Source organism: Patella vulgata, chromosome 3, assembly GCF_932274485.2.
Source record: "Patella vulgata chromosome 3, xgPatVulg1.2, whole genome shotgun sequence".
NCBI lineage: Eukaryota > Metazoa > Mollusca > Gastropoda > Patellidae > Patella > Patella vulgata.
Genome location: NC_065881.2, coordinates 47314170 through 47327442, shown reverse-complemented (window position 1 = coordinate 47327442; position 13273 = coordinate 47314170). Strand labels below are relative to the sequence as shown.

General features: G+C 34.1%; 1 protein-coding gene across 1 annotated transcript in view; it reads left to right on the top strand.

Annotated features, from left to right (window-relative positions):
• LOC126815684 (WAP four-disulfide core domain protein 3) overlaps positions 1-11662 on the top strand; it is a 97074-nt gene extending 85412 nt beyond the window's left edge. Inside the window, exons 3-9 of the mRNA XM_050541550.2 lie at positions 6681-6788; positions 7242-7331; positions 7642-7755; positions 8481-8627; positions 9419-9565; positions 10083-10235; positions 11327-11662. Coding sequence (XP_050397507.2) covers positions 6681-6788; positions 7242-7331; positions 7642-7755; positions 8481-8627; positions 9419-9565; positions 10083-10235; positions 11327-11478 — 911 coding nt within the window. The 3' untranslated portion in view covers positions 11479-11662. The remainder of the gene's footprint in view (positions 1-6680; positions 6789-7241; positions 7332-7641; positions 7756-8480; positions 8628-9418; positions 9566-10082; positions 10236-11326) is intronic.
• The last annotated feature ends 1611 nt before the right edge of the window (positions 11663-13273 follow it).

Here is a 13273-nt window from a genome sequence, read left to right as displayed (position 1 = left end):
TTCAGATTTTAAAATATTTTTACGTAACTTTTATAAACTTGTAGCTATAATCCATACGAAGAGAATGTATGTGAAAATTAGTTTGTAATATAAGCAGTTGCCGAGAAATAGGCAATTTTGCATGAGTCACTTTTCACGTAATTTTGGCTGTAAAAGAATCAATTATTATTCGATTTTTAATTTTCTTTCGCCATTGGATGCCTAATGCCATAGTGGACTATGTCAAACCATTTTACCCCTTGCGCTGCCACCGGAAATGACGTCATTTGCTCAAAACTTAAATTTTAGCCTTCAAAAAACAATATTTTATTCAAATGATTCGTATTTGTTATTTTTTTCAAATTATGATATTTGATTCTATTGATCAAATAGATTGAACCCATACGATCATACAGATACCACAAAATGGTTTCTAACTTGTACGGTTGCAGAGAAATGGGCGATTTTCCTTAAGTCACTTTTCAAGGTTTTTGGTCTATAAAAGTGTCAGTTATTATTCGATTTTCATAAAATTTTCACCATATGATATCTTGTGTCATTTATGATTTCATAGAACTAATTTAACATTTTCATTATCACCGGAAGTAACGTCATTTTGGCAAAAACTGTATTTTTAGCCTTCAAAACAGATATTTTTTTCAAATGAGTCTTATTTGTATTGTTTTTAAAATTATGATATTTGATTCCAATCAGCAAATAGATTGAACCCATACGATCATACAGATACCAGAAAATGGTTTCTAACTTGTACGGTTGCAGAGAAATAGGCGATTTTCTACAAGTCACTTTTCAAGGTTTTTGGTCTATAAAAGTGGCAATTGTTATTCGATTTACATACAATTTTCACCATGTGATGCCCTATGTCATTTCTGATTTCATAAAAGTAATTGAACATTTTCATTATCACCGGAAGTACAGTACACTTACATGTAACAAATGTATAAAATGAATTGATATTGCTGGATTTTGTTGATTCGGCGTCCATTTTATTTGATGTGTGCAATGCTTATGTGGAAACCTGTTTAATGGTTTCATTGGTACGGGAAGTAACATGTTTAGGGTAAAGTGGCACCGGTGAAACCCGTCATTACTGCATCGCAGTTCTAGTTATTATTATTTTTTTTTTTCCAATTTGCTTATATCTCAGCAACTTCTTGTCGGATCGATACAATGTCTTCAGTTTTACTGGGAAAGTGGGTGTGACTTAGAGATTAAAGCTATTCCCGGCATTCTGCGACATTGCGAAATGTCCGAAATCACCGAAAATGTCGTTTTTTGAAATATTGCCGTAATATTAACAATAATCATTGGATTTTAGCATATGAGGCATTTTGACATAGCCAGAAACAGGGGACATAGCTATGTTACTTTTGATTTTTGATTTTCGACAAATCTTGGAAGATATTAGGCGCCAAATTTCTAAAATTTAAATTTTTACAAAAAACCTTTTTATTTATTAATATTTTTATATGACATTTTAACCAAGGTTAAAGAGTCATCTGATTTGAACAAAAATGTCAACATTTTTTGTTTCCGTAATTTTCCTTGGCCGCCATTGGCTAATTCAGTTTTTCAGTCCTACATTAATTATTTATTGTTCGATTTGTATAAAACCTAGTTCATATGTTCCGTGGTTCAAAATGTCATTTTTTTTGTTACCGGTAAAGTTTCCTGTCGGAACCGGAAGACGAGTAAATTTAGCAAAAACTACAATATTGACAGTTCGGTACCACTTTTTGAAAGCAAATATTATTTTTTACAAATCTGATATTATCCAAAAGATGCGCACTGTTAAGGTGCACAAAATCTCGGACTCAGTTTTTTTAATTTCGATTTCGTTTTCGGGCCATTTCGATTAAAAGGTAAAAAAAGGGGTAAAAATAAGCTATTTACAACCCATCCAGCGCCTTCATATATTAAAATATTTCTTTGATACGTTCATAAACTTGTAGAAATAACCCATACGAAGAGAATGTATGTGAAAAATAGTTTGTAATATGAGCAGTTGCCGAGAAATGGGCAATTTTGCATGAGTCACTTTTTACGCTAGTTTGCCTGTAAAAGAGTCAATCATTACTGGATTTTCATAAAAGTTACACCATTTGGTGCGTAATGTCAATTTTAACTAGGTCAAACCAATTCAACATTACCAATATCACCGGAAATTACGTAATTTGGGCAAAAACCGTATTTATAGCCTTCGAAACAAATAATTTATTCAAATGAGTTGTATTTGTTATTCGTTTAAAATTTTGATATTTGATTCTAATGAACTAATAGAATGAACCCATACGATCATATAGATATCACAAATTCCTTTCTAACTTGGTCAATTGCGGAGAAATAGACGATTTTGAACAGGTCACTTTTCAAGGTTTTTGGACCATACAGCTGTCAATTATTATTCGATTTTCATAAAATTTTCACTGTTTGATACCTTTTACCAATTATGATTTCATACAAGTAATTTCAGATTTTCATTATCACCGGAAGTAACGTCAATTTGGCAAAAACTGTATTTGTAGCCTTCAAAACAGATATTTTGGTCAAATGAGTCTGATTTGTAATGTTTTTACAATTATGATTTTTGATTCCGCTCAACAAATATATTGAACACATATGATCATACATATACCGCAAAATGGTTTCTAACTTGTACGGTTGTAGAGAAATAGACGATTTTCTACAAGTCACTTTTCAAGGTTTTGGGTCTTTGCCATTTCTGATTTTAAAAAAACTAATTTATCTTTATCATTATCACTGCATATAATGTAATTTCGTCAGGATCACTAAATGTATAAAATGAATTGATTACCAAAAGATGTTGGTTCCTGTGGTAATTAGCTCATATCAGATTGTTACTTCCTGAATTATATTATTGTATGAAAAAACTTTCTTGTTTAACTTTCTTCTCTATCCATCTCTTGCAAATTGTGTTTGTTTTTCTTTCCTCCAATTTAAATGGCTGATATTTACCATATTTGTTGGAAAGATTTATAAAAACCTTCAGAACCATTTGTAGGCTATGGTCTGGTATCTTAAAGTTATTATCTGATGGTGCCAGAGACAAGGCACATAGCCACGGTTCTTTAGATTTTTGATTTTCCACGAATCGTCGGAGATATTAGGCGCCAAATTTTGAAAATTTAAATTTTTACAAAAAACTTTTTTATTCATGAATATTTTAATGTGGTATTTTACCCAGGGTTAAAGAGTCATCTGATTTGACCAAAAATGGCACCATTTTTTGTCATCGTAAATTTCCTTGACCCCCATTGGCTAATTCAGTTTTTCAGTCCTGGATTAATTATTTATTGCTCGATTTGTATAAAACAAAGTTCATATGCTCCGTAATCCAAAATGTCATTTTTTTTGTTACCGGTAAAGTTACCTTTCGGCAACGGAAGTGACGTAAATTTAGCAAAAACTACAATTTTGACAGTTCGGTACCACTTTTTGAAAGCAAATATTATTTTTTTCAAATCTGGTATGACTGAAAGTGTGTGCCCTGTAAAGGCGCAGAAAACATCGGGCTCAGTTTTTTTAATTTCGATTTCGTTTTCGGGTCATTTTGATTTTAAAGGTGAAAAAAGGTGAAAAAATGAGCTATTTACAACCCATTCAGGCTTTTCATATTTTAAAATATTTCTTCGCAACTTTCATAAACTTGTAGCATTAATCCATACGAAGAGAATCTATCTCAAAATTAGTTTGTAATATGAGCAGTTGCCGAGAAATGGTCAATTTTGCATGAGTCACTCTTTACGCTATTGTGTCTGTAAAAGAGTCAATTATTATTGGATTTTCATAAAAGTGACACCATTTGATGCATAATGTCAATTGTGACTAGTTCAACTCAATTTAACATTTTCCATGTCACCGGAAATGACGAAATTTGGGTAAAAACTGTATTTATAGCCTTAGAAACAAATAATTTATTGAAATGAGTCGTATTTGTTGTTTGTTTAATATTTTGATATTTGATTCTAATGAACTAATAGAATGAACCCATACGATCATATAGGTATCACAAAATGGTTTCTAACTTGTTCAGTTGTAGAGAAATAGGTAATTTTCAACAGGTCACTTTTCAAGGTTTTTTGTCCATAAAAGTGTCAGTTATTATTCGATTTTCATGAAATTTTCACTATGTGATACCTAATGCTATTTACGATTTCATACAAGTAATTTAAGATTTTCATTATCACCGGAAGTAACGTCATTTTGGCAAAAACTGTATTTTTAGCTTTCAAAACAGATATTTTATTCAAATGAGTCTGAGTTGTTATGTTTTTAAAATTATGATATTTGATTCCAATCAACAAATAGAATAAACCCATACGATCATACAGATTCCAGAAAATGGTTTCTAACTTGTATGGTTGCAGAGGAATTGACGGTTTTCTACAAGTCACATTTTAAGGTTTTTGGTCTATAAAAGTGGCAATTATTATTCGATTTACATAAAATTTTCACCATGTGATGCCTTATGCCATTTCTGATTTCATAAAACTAATGGAATATTTTCATTATCACCGGAAGTACTGTACACTTACATGTAACAAATATATAAAATGAATTGATATTGCTGGATTTGGTTGATTCGGCGTCCATTTTATTTGATGTGTGCAATGATGAGGTGGAAACCTGTTTAATGGTTTCATTGGTACCGGAAGTGACATATGTTTAGGGTAACGTGGCACCGGTGAAACCCGTCATTACTGCATCGCAGTTCTAGTTATGATTATGTTTGTGCGTTCATTTATCATTTTTATGACATTCATTTGCGTGACGATTTTTTCCGCGTACGGTGTTCCCACGTAGTGTGTGTCGTTATTAATAGAATATACTGATCTAGGACTAATCGCGTAATGTGACCAATGACTCTTGTACTTTTGTGAATCTTTTTTAGTTTCGATGTTGTGTTACATGTTGTATATAACTTTTACGAAATATGTCCGCCATGACAATATATTTACCCCGGCGTTACTCCGTGGACTACTGAACATTTTTTTTTTTACCACAGACAATAATTCCATCTGCTTTTGGATGCTTCAATTATTGTATAATGCTTTAATCTTTTATTGTTTTAAAATCGTTTCATAAATTATTTTATATCTTCCACTATTTTAAAATTGTGGTTAAGGGAGGAATGTAATACAATATCATTTGGGATCTAAATTTTAATATTGTATTCTGAATTCATATTTTATTTGTAACACATTTTGGACATATATTAAGTGACAGATTAATTGTAAGATTCAATCTATATCAGGTGTGGGGTGTTGACTATTATGTAAGATGTAATGGGTTTGTCAAACATGTATACTCGGAGTGTCTATATGATATAAGATTTAGGCTTAACACGTATTGACACCTTTTGTCTTGAGCTAAGATGTGTGAATCTTAATAATTAATTTTCATTGTTCTGATTACTAATGCTATTAACTATGGCGTGCCTATCTGACGCGACAGATATTGGAGACGAAGGCAGACCTGGAGAGAGACCTTTAGAGACCTAGAGGGAATTCGGCCCGGACGTTACTATACCCAACCAAATGATGTTCATATGTACCTGTAAATATGTTATCCAGTATTAAAATATCTTTTTAATTAATGAGGTTATGATATATTACATACTCTTAATTAAGTGGTACCGTGATCGACGCACCTAAGGTTGTGGTTATATCACACCTTGTCTAGATTCGATAATAATAAACATTTTCTGCTCAGGTTAAGCAGAGAGATAAGCAAATTGGTTGTCAGATGATGTATAAAAATAAATGCACGAGTGAGAATTGAAGCGGGGCACACCCGCCTCTAGTGGTCAGATTCATATACAAAATCCGCTGCGCATTTTTTCAGTCTAATTGCCTTAATATTTAATTGTCGCGTAACATGTCCTTTTGCCTTTTAAAATTAGTACTCATTTTTCATACTCTTCATTTAACAGTTAACTGTGTGTTATTGTTTTTTTTTATTTTAAAACTATTAAGAGGCGAAGTTTCTGCGTTTAAAATTACGATAATAACACATGTTTACGTTTCACACACATCTTTTATGGCGTATTAAAACGACCCTCAATTTAAATAATGCGTAGTGTGAATCCTGTAATATGAATATGAGGTCCTTGGGCAATAAATGAATAATGTAAACAAGTACTAACAACCTCGAATACACAAAAAAACAAAATAAAAACACTAATTGTTGACGGATTATGGTGCCTTTGGAAGGTTCTGGATACTGCATTTGCTTGCAAGGTATAAACTATAAGGCCCTTTTCATTTTCTTTGGAACGCCAAGAAAAGCCCTGTTGTTGGGTTGAACGAAATTGTCGCCATCAAACTGCGCTTGATTAACAAATGTTTTAACTTGAAACGAATCAGAATATGCAACATATATACGTGCTGCATTTTCTGGCAATATGGTCACATATTTCTTATAAGAATATTCAAAGACCAATATAGACCTATATTACATTCTACTGTGAATATCATGAACGTACAAGAATTGTTCAGCTTATCATAAGACACGACTCATTAAATCCAAGAGTCACTATGTAATCAACATCTATTGTACAACCAAGAGGGATTTAGCCGCCCATGGACGACTGTTTCGTTGCATGGATAGCTATATAATATGAGATAAATTGATGACGACGGTTTGTTTTATGTTTTCAGGCAGGTTATGTTGTGATGATGGTTGTGGAACAATTTGTCAAAATACTACAATATCCCAGGCACAATCCCCGGCGACCGCAGCTCCAACCTTAGTCCCAACAACAACCGGTACGTCAACATATATTGTTAATATTAAGCACATTTCGGTGCGTAGATCGTATTCACATATCCCGTACTAACGAATCAACGAAGCGTAGTTTCATTTTTCCTGTTATCTTTATCACAATCTCACGAACTTGTTCAGGAATTTTCAGCATCCCCTTTTCGGGTAATTTGTTTGGACAATGAAAGGCATCCAGATTGGCTTAGACTTTTGAATCATTAGTACTTTGTTATAATATGATTCGACGCGGTTCTGGTGACACGGTTAGATTGGAAATCTGTGGCCCCCGTGTTCGCTTGTTAGTGCACCAAGAAAGCCACTATTTTAGCGAAAATTCTTTTGTAGATAGATACGACCATATTTCAGTCTCTGATATATCCAAGCCTTTCTTTCCCCCTTAACCTAGCAACAATTAATGTAAGTATTATTACTCTCAACTTTTCTTTATATTAAACCAGGTGTGTGTCCTATACCACATGGATTGGGTACACTTTGTTTATTTATAACAGCTAAAGGAACGTGTTTTGAAAATACTGATTGTGATCCAGGTAATTTGGGTTTTTTTTGGTTTTTTGCTGCTTTTTTTTATCATATGGCGTGTACAATCTGAATACGATCTGAATATTTGGTCAATATCGCTGCTTTTATCCAAATAGACCGAATATATTTTATATGATTAAAACATTTTAAACAAATTCCTAAAAGTCCGACATGGAGTAGTGACGGTGCAAACACTGTTTAACTTCTCGATCTGAAAGTCGGGTAAGGTTGTCCACACCAAACGCTGCAAAATCACACTTTCTTGATTTTTGAAAATTTGATACTAAAAAACCAATAATTTATTGATAATTATTATAGGTCAGCTGTGCTGTAATGAAGGATGTGGCAAAGTTTGCAAAACACCCATTCCCACAGCAAGCTCAACACCACTCCCCGAACCACCTATACCTCGACCCGTTACGATACACAAAGGTAATGTATTGAATCTGTTCAGACAAACCTAGAAATGTTATCGATTCTGCGTTTGGGTATTCTGACCAAAATACATATTTGCTCTTATATAGATATAAACCCTTGTTTAAATTTAAATAAAAGAGTTTGTGGTAATCGAGCAGTGAGGTAAGTTGACCAAGAAGAACGTTCGTAATATTTCAAATTTACCTTTGATACTTTTAAATAACCCTCGTCCGTTAGAATTCAACGAAGAAGTATCCGGGAAAAATTCTCCTACCTCGAGTTAGTCTCGTACCATCGAAATATAATTCCATCACCATATGTATATCTCAAAATTATCTAAGTATATATTTTGTGTGACGAGGCATTAAACTCTGCAAATTTCACCCTCTATAATTCTCATTAGTAAATCACACACATTTAAAATGTTGAAATTTGTCATACTCTATATGCTAGTACACTAAGGGAAAGGCGACAGGTTACAGTTAACATTCACTTCACAAAATTTGAAGCGAATGTTTGTTACACGTTTAACCAGAGACAGAGAACTGTATAATTACCAACGAGCCTGTCGCCTAAGACAATAATATCATGAATAGAAGACTTCCGTGCATTTACAGACAGAATCATCGTCCAAACGTTACATGTTAATAAACCAGTAATAATGCTTATTAATTTTCATAATTAGTTTTAATGTGCTTTTAAATACATTTAATTACATTAAGGTTTTGATGAATTTTCAGGTAAATGTCCGTATGTTAATATGTATGTAACCTGTAAAAGACCGTTGGCCTATAGCTGTTTCAGCAGTAACCACTGTGGTGCTAATTATAAATGTTGTAGAGATCCCTGCGCTTATAGATGTAAACGGGTTCATATAACAAAATCAGGTAAATAAGAATATTTGCTATTAATTTACATTCTTTTTTTTTATTTTGATGAATATAGAAAATAAATACCAGAAAACAACTCGTGTTCTTGGCCTCCAAAATAGCCCAAACATATGATCTGCAAGTTTCCAGTTATTTGCTCTTGTTTGAATGTATGCTGACGACCGAAACTGACATAGCTCCAAATTTTATAATAATTATTGAATAAATTAGTTTTCTACAATAGTTCGTAGTTCAGGATGTTATTGGGTGTTATTCGAGGGTTACTTGGTCGCTAATCGGTGTTTTTGGATACTTTCACCTGACCGTCCAAAATGTTTTTCACCGATATTCCCTCGTATAATGTGTTACATTATTTCAAACACTCACAGATAATCAACGAGCCTATTGTTCTTACAAACCATTTTTAAAATAAATTATTTTCAAAATATATCACATAAAACACTAACATGACGGATAAAAACGGTTTTATGCCTACTTTAATGTTTATTCTCATCGAGTAATACCATTTATTGTAGTTTATTGCTTTGTTATAATTTTTCCCTTGGTAACGTCTACAAATAGTATCAATAGTTGCGGTTATCAGGTCGGTCACTCATAGAAATACAAGTCACTCGCTCTGAATGGGTTACGTAACGTCTCTAAACTGTTTGATGACCATTTCCATATGGATTTATATTTTGCGCTAAAGATATTGGCGTTTTCTGAAACTGCACGAAAACGGCTATTTTTCCTTTCAGTGCTTATGCATCTAGTGTTGATTTAATATATTTTTTAACGCCTTTCAATAGGAACGTGCCCTCTACCACCATCTGGTATATGGAATAAATGTAGAGTTGTAAATAAATGTACAGATGATGGAGATTGTCGTGGTACTGCTAAATGCTGTAATCATCCATGTGGTAAACAATGTATATGGGCTGTTACTGCTAAACCAGGTAGGAATAACACACTATAAAACGTTCTAAAATATTGTACCATAATCATGCGATATATAGCAGTGGTACAGGGCCGTATGTAGGATTTTAAAAGTGGGGGTGCAGCAGAGTGGAGGGGCGCCATAGCCTCCACGTATGTGATATAAGAAAGTTTCGAGCATCACTGTGTGATCATAATCAAGTTCATTATTTTATAATTGAAAGATTGTCAAATAATTTTTTATTTTTATTGGATGGGGTGAGGCGCAATTTCTCGGGGCGCCATATTTTTCTGGGGGTGCAATGTACCCGCTGCACACCCGCTAAATACGGCCCTGCAATTGAACCCCATTTCTTTTTAAATTTGACGATTATGCGCGCATCGTCTGGAATAGCACAACTATTGCCTTTGATATGTTGTAGAAACCCTTATGGACTTTGGTTTGGATTTTGTTTTATAATTTTCTACTTTGAATTTCCTCTTCTTGGTTACAACCAACCCGGCAATTAATTCCCCAACTGTTTTCGCTTTTATTAGGTCACTGTGAAGCACCACCAAGCCCTTCGGCTGTGTACTGTATTACAAAAAATGATAAGTGTCATAAAGATGGCGATTGTCCAGGTTTACAAAAATGTTGTAATCACCCTTGTGGTAACCAGTGTCGAAACACAGCTGCCCCACCCAAACCAGGTATATATTTTTATTTTTTTATTACAGTCTGGCTTTCGAAATGAATTATGTAAACGATTTGATTGTGAGGATTGTGAATGTCATACACACACAATGCCACGTTCAAAATATGCCATGTTTACGGTAATTTCAAGTTACTGATTGGAAAAAATAACATATGAAAACATATAAAATGATTTCCTGTGGTTACGGGGTGATCATCAAGTCTGTAAAGGACTGATGGGAGAGGCGGGGGTGGAGGCGAATATTAGAGAGCATGGCCGGTATGTTACTCTAACCCTAAAAGAATTTCCAAATATAACGCAATAATTTGTTTTGGAACAATTTAAAAGGGTATTGACACATATTGGAACCTTGAATAAATTTTGATATTGACTTTAAACTGCACAGCACAATGAAAATAACAAGTTCTTAACGTATCAATCAGATTTCAAAATATTACATCTTTATCGGGAGTACATTTGGCATCTTCATAGCTGATAAAAAAAAATTACCTTGATTAACCAGGCGCGTGGTGTGATATACAAGGATAAATTGGTCCGGGAAAATTGGCTTCAATCCGAATAAGGATGAAAACCTACGAATGCTTTTGGAATTTACAGCTTAATCAGCCCTTGTACTGAAGTCATTTTGTACGGTTAAACACGACTGTAATAGCTGACAATATCCCTTTATAGGCAATCTGATTAAAACACAGATCCTATTTCGTTTCGTTTTTATAGTTCAAAATTTCTTTTTACTTGTCTTTACTACACTAGGATCTGGAAGAGTTGTTATCATTGACGTGTTCTGAATAGTTAGAGGTATTAGCCAATGAAACGGTCTGTTACGGCGAGCTTTAGGAGTGTTTTGCACGGAACTGTGGGTAATCCATTAGTAACACTAATGCTGATTGGTTAATCAAATGTCTGACGTCATTTGCTCACTTGCTGCTCGTATGACCTCTGACGTGATTTATCGCAACAACCGGTCAGATCTTCATGTAGTATAGGCCATCGAAAGTATAAAAAACGAAACGAAATATAGATCTGTATTTTAACAGTTACACAACTGGGGGATAATTCAGCTTTATAGGTCTCTTTTATTTCTAGGTATTTGTCCACAAGTATCGAGAGAATTTCGATGTGTTAGGTGGCAAAATGACTGTCGATCAGATAAAGATTGTCCTGGTAAAAGCAAATGCTGTTCAACGGCTTGTGGTGTTAGCTGTGTTCACCCAACCCATTACCTATATTCTGGTTAAACTGCTGTGAAACTTCGCTTCTAGATTTTTGGGCTTCTAATTTTATTTTTATACGAAAACGAAAAACTATGGTTTTGTTTTTTACATTTATAATTAATTTAATTTATTTGCAGATTATCCAATGTAAGCGATGGGGTAATATAAAGTGCATTCATATTGTTAATTGGCAATAAAGATTACATGAAATCCACTGTATGTTTTCTAAACACAAAATAGTGATATTTTGTTACCTGTATTGTTTGTCATAATATTTGTTACCTGTATTGTTTGTCATAATATTTGTTACCTGTATTGTTTGTCTTAATATTTGTCATTGGGACTGTGTATAGTATATGCTTCTTTATATCGAAAACATCTTGCATGTGGACATTAAATATCCCCTTCAACTGATACACATAACACTGCACCTATCACAGATGATACCGTTCCAGCAAATGCATTCTAACATCCCTATAGATTCTGAAGTATTTCATTATGTACCCTATAGCGTCACTTGCAGCTTATTCGGATTCAATTTATTCCACCCGAGAGAGAGAGAGAGAGAGAGAGAGAGAGAGGGTTTAACGTCCACTCGACACAAACTAGGTCATTTCGGGACTAACATATGGTTTAACTTTATTTCAATAATTTGCTTGCGCGTAGGGGTCTTTAGCAGTGGGAGGAAACCAGAGGACCCGAAGAAAACGCACGAGGTTGGACATTCGACCCTACTCCTTGTCACGTACAACCGGGGATTCGAAACCACGCCAGTTGACTCAATGACAGGCTTTATGATACAGCACGCACGTGCTAACCATTCGCCCCCCCCCCCCCCCCCGATATCAAAGACCTCTGCTGCTACTTTTTAAGTTTAGTACAGACTTAGTCTAGTAAGGACTTTTATAATTATCTAACAAATTAAACCAACAGCTTAACTCCAGAGTCTGTTTGGACCTATACATAAAATTTCCACCTGACCCGCTTCTTCATATGGACACAGCAGACATAACTACCAAATCTGTTATTATTTACAGTGTAAACAAAACATAAACAAGTTTTTCGGTTTTGGCGATCACAAATTATATAGAAATTGTATTTTGCCAGTTAAACCCCCATGGGTGAATTTGTGGTCCCCTAATCAATGAAGTTGAGTGCCGTGTGCAAAATAAGACTAACACTGCCGTCTGTAGTGTTATATAATCCTTATTGATATGACTCACCTATTTTCGATAAGTGGACCATAAATGTCCTTTGCATAACACTCACATAAACTATATACTTGTAAACAGTTTGGTTGTAGTGTTTTTAGATTATCCAAACACGTATGTACTTAAATGAAATAATGGCCATTTCGTTATTATCTTCCCTTAGTAACGAAGGGAAAGGGAGATGAACTTCTCGTCAAAACGGTTTTTCTAGTCAAGAATCCAGGTATCTAACTACTTGACTACCAACCAACTAAACATTAGGTCACATTTTATTAATCATATGTACTGCTGAACGAAGATCTAATCAAAAATAATAACACGGGTTGCCAACCTAATGACATTAACCTGAAGGGCGTTGTCGTAAATTGTTAAATTTACCAATCGAGATTTATCATGTCATGATAAATCCTCCAGCTCAATTTCGATATCAACGTCATGGTTTAGAGATGGAAGGTTACCCGGACAATGTGGTTTGTTACGGTGATATGTACGGCGGGTAGTTACATGTTTATAATAACCTACTTTAAGTTTTTGTATCTGAAGATTTCAGAGGTCAAACTAATACAAACTTTGATACAAAGACATTTCCATTGCTGTCCCTGTATGCC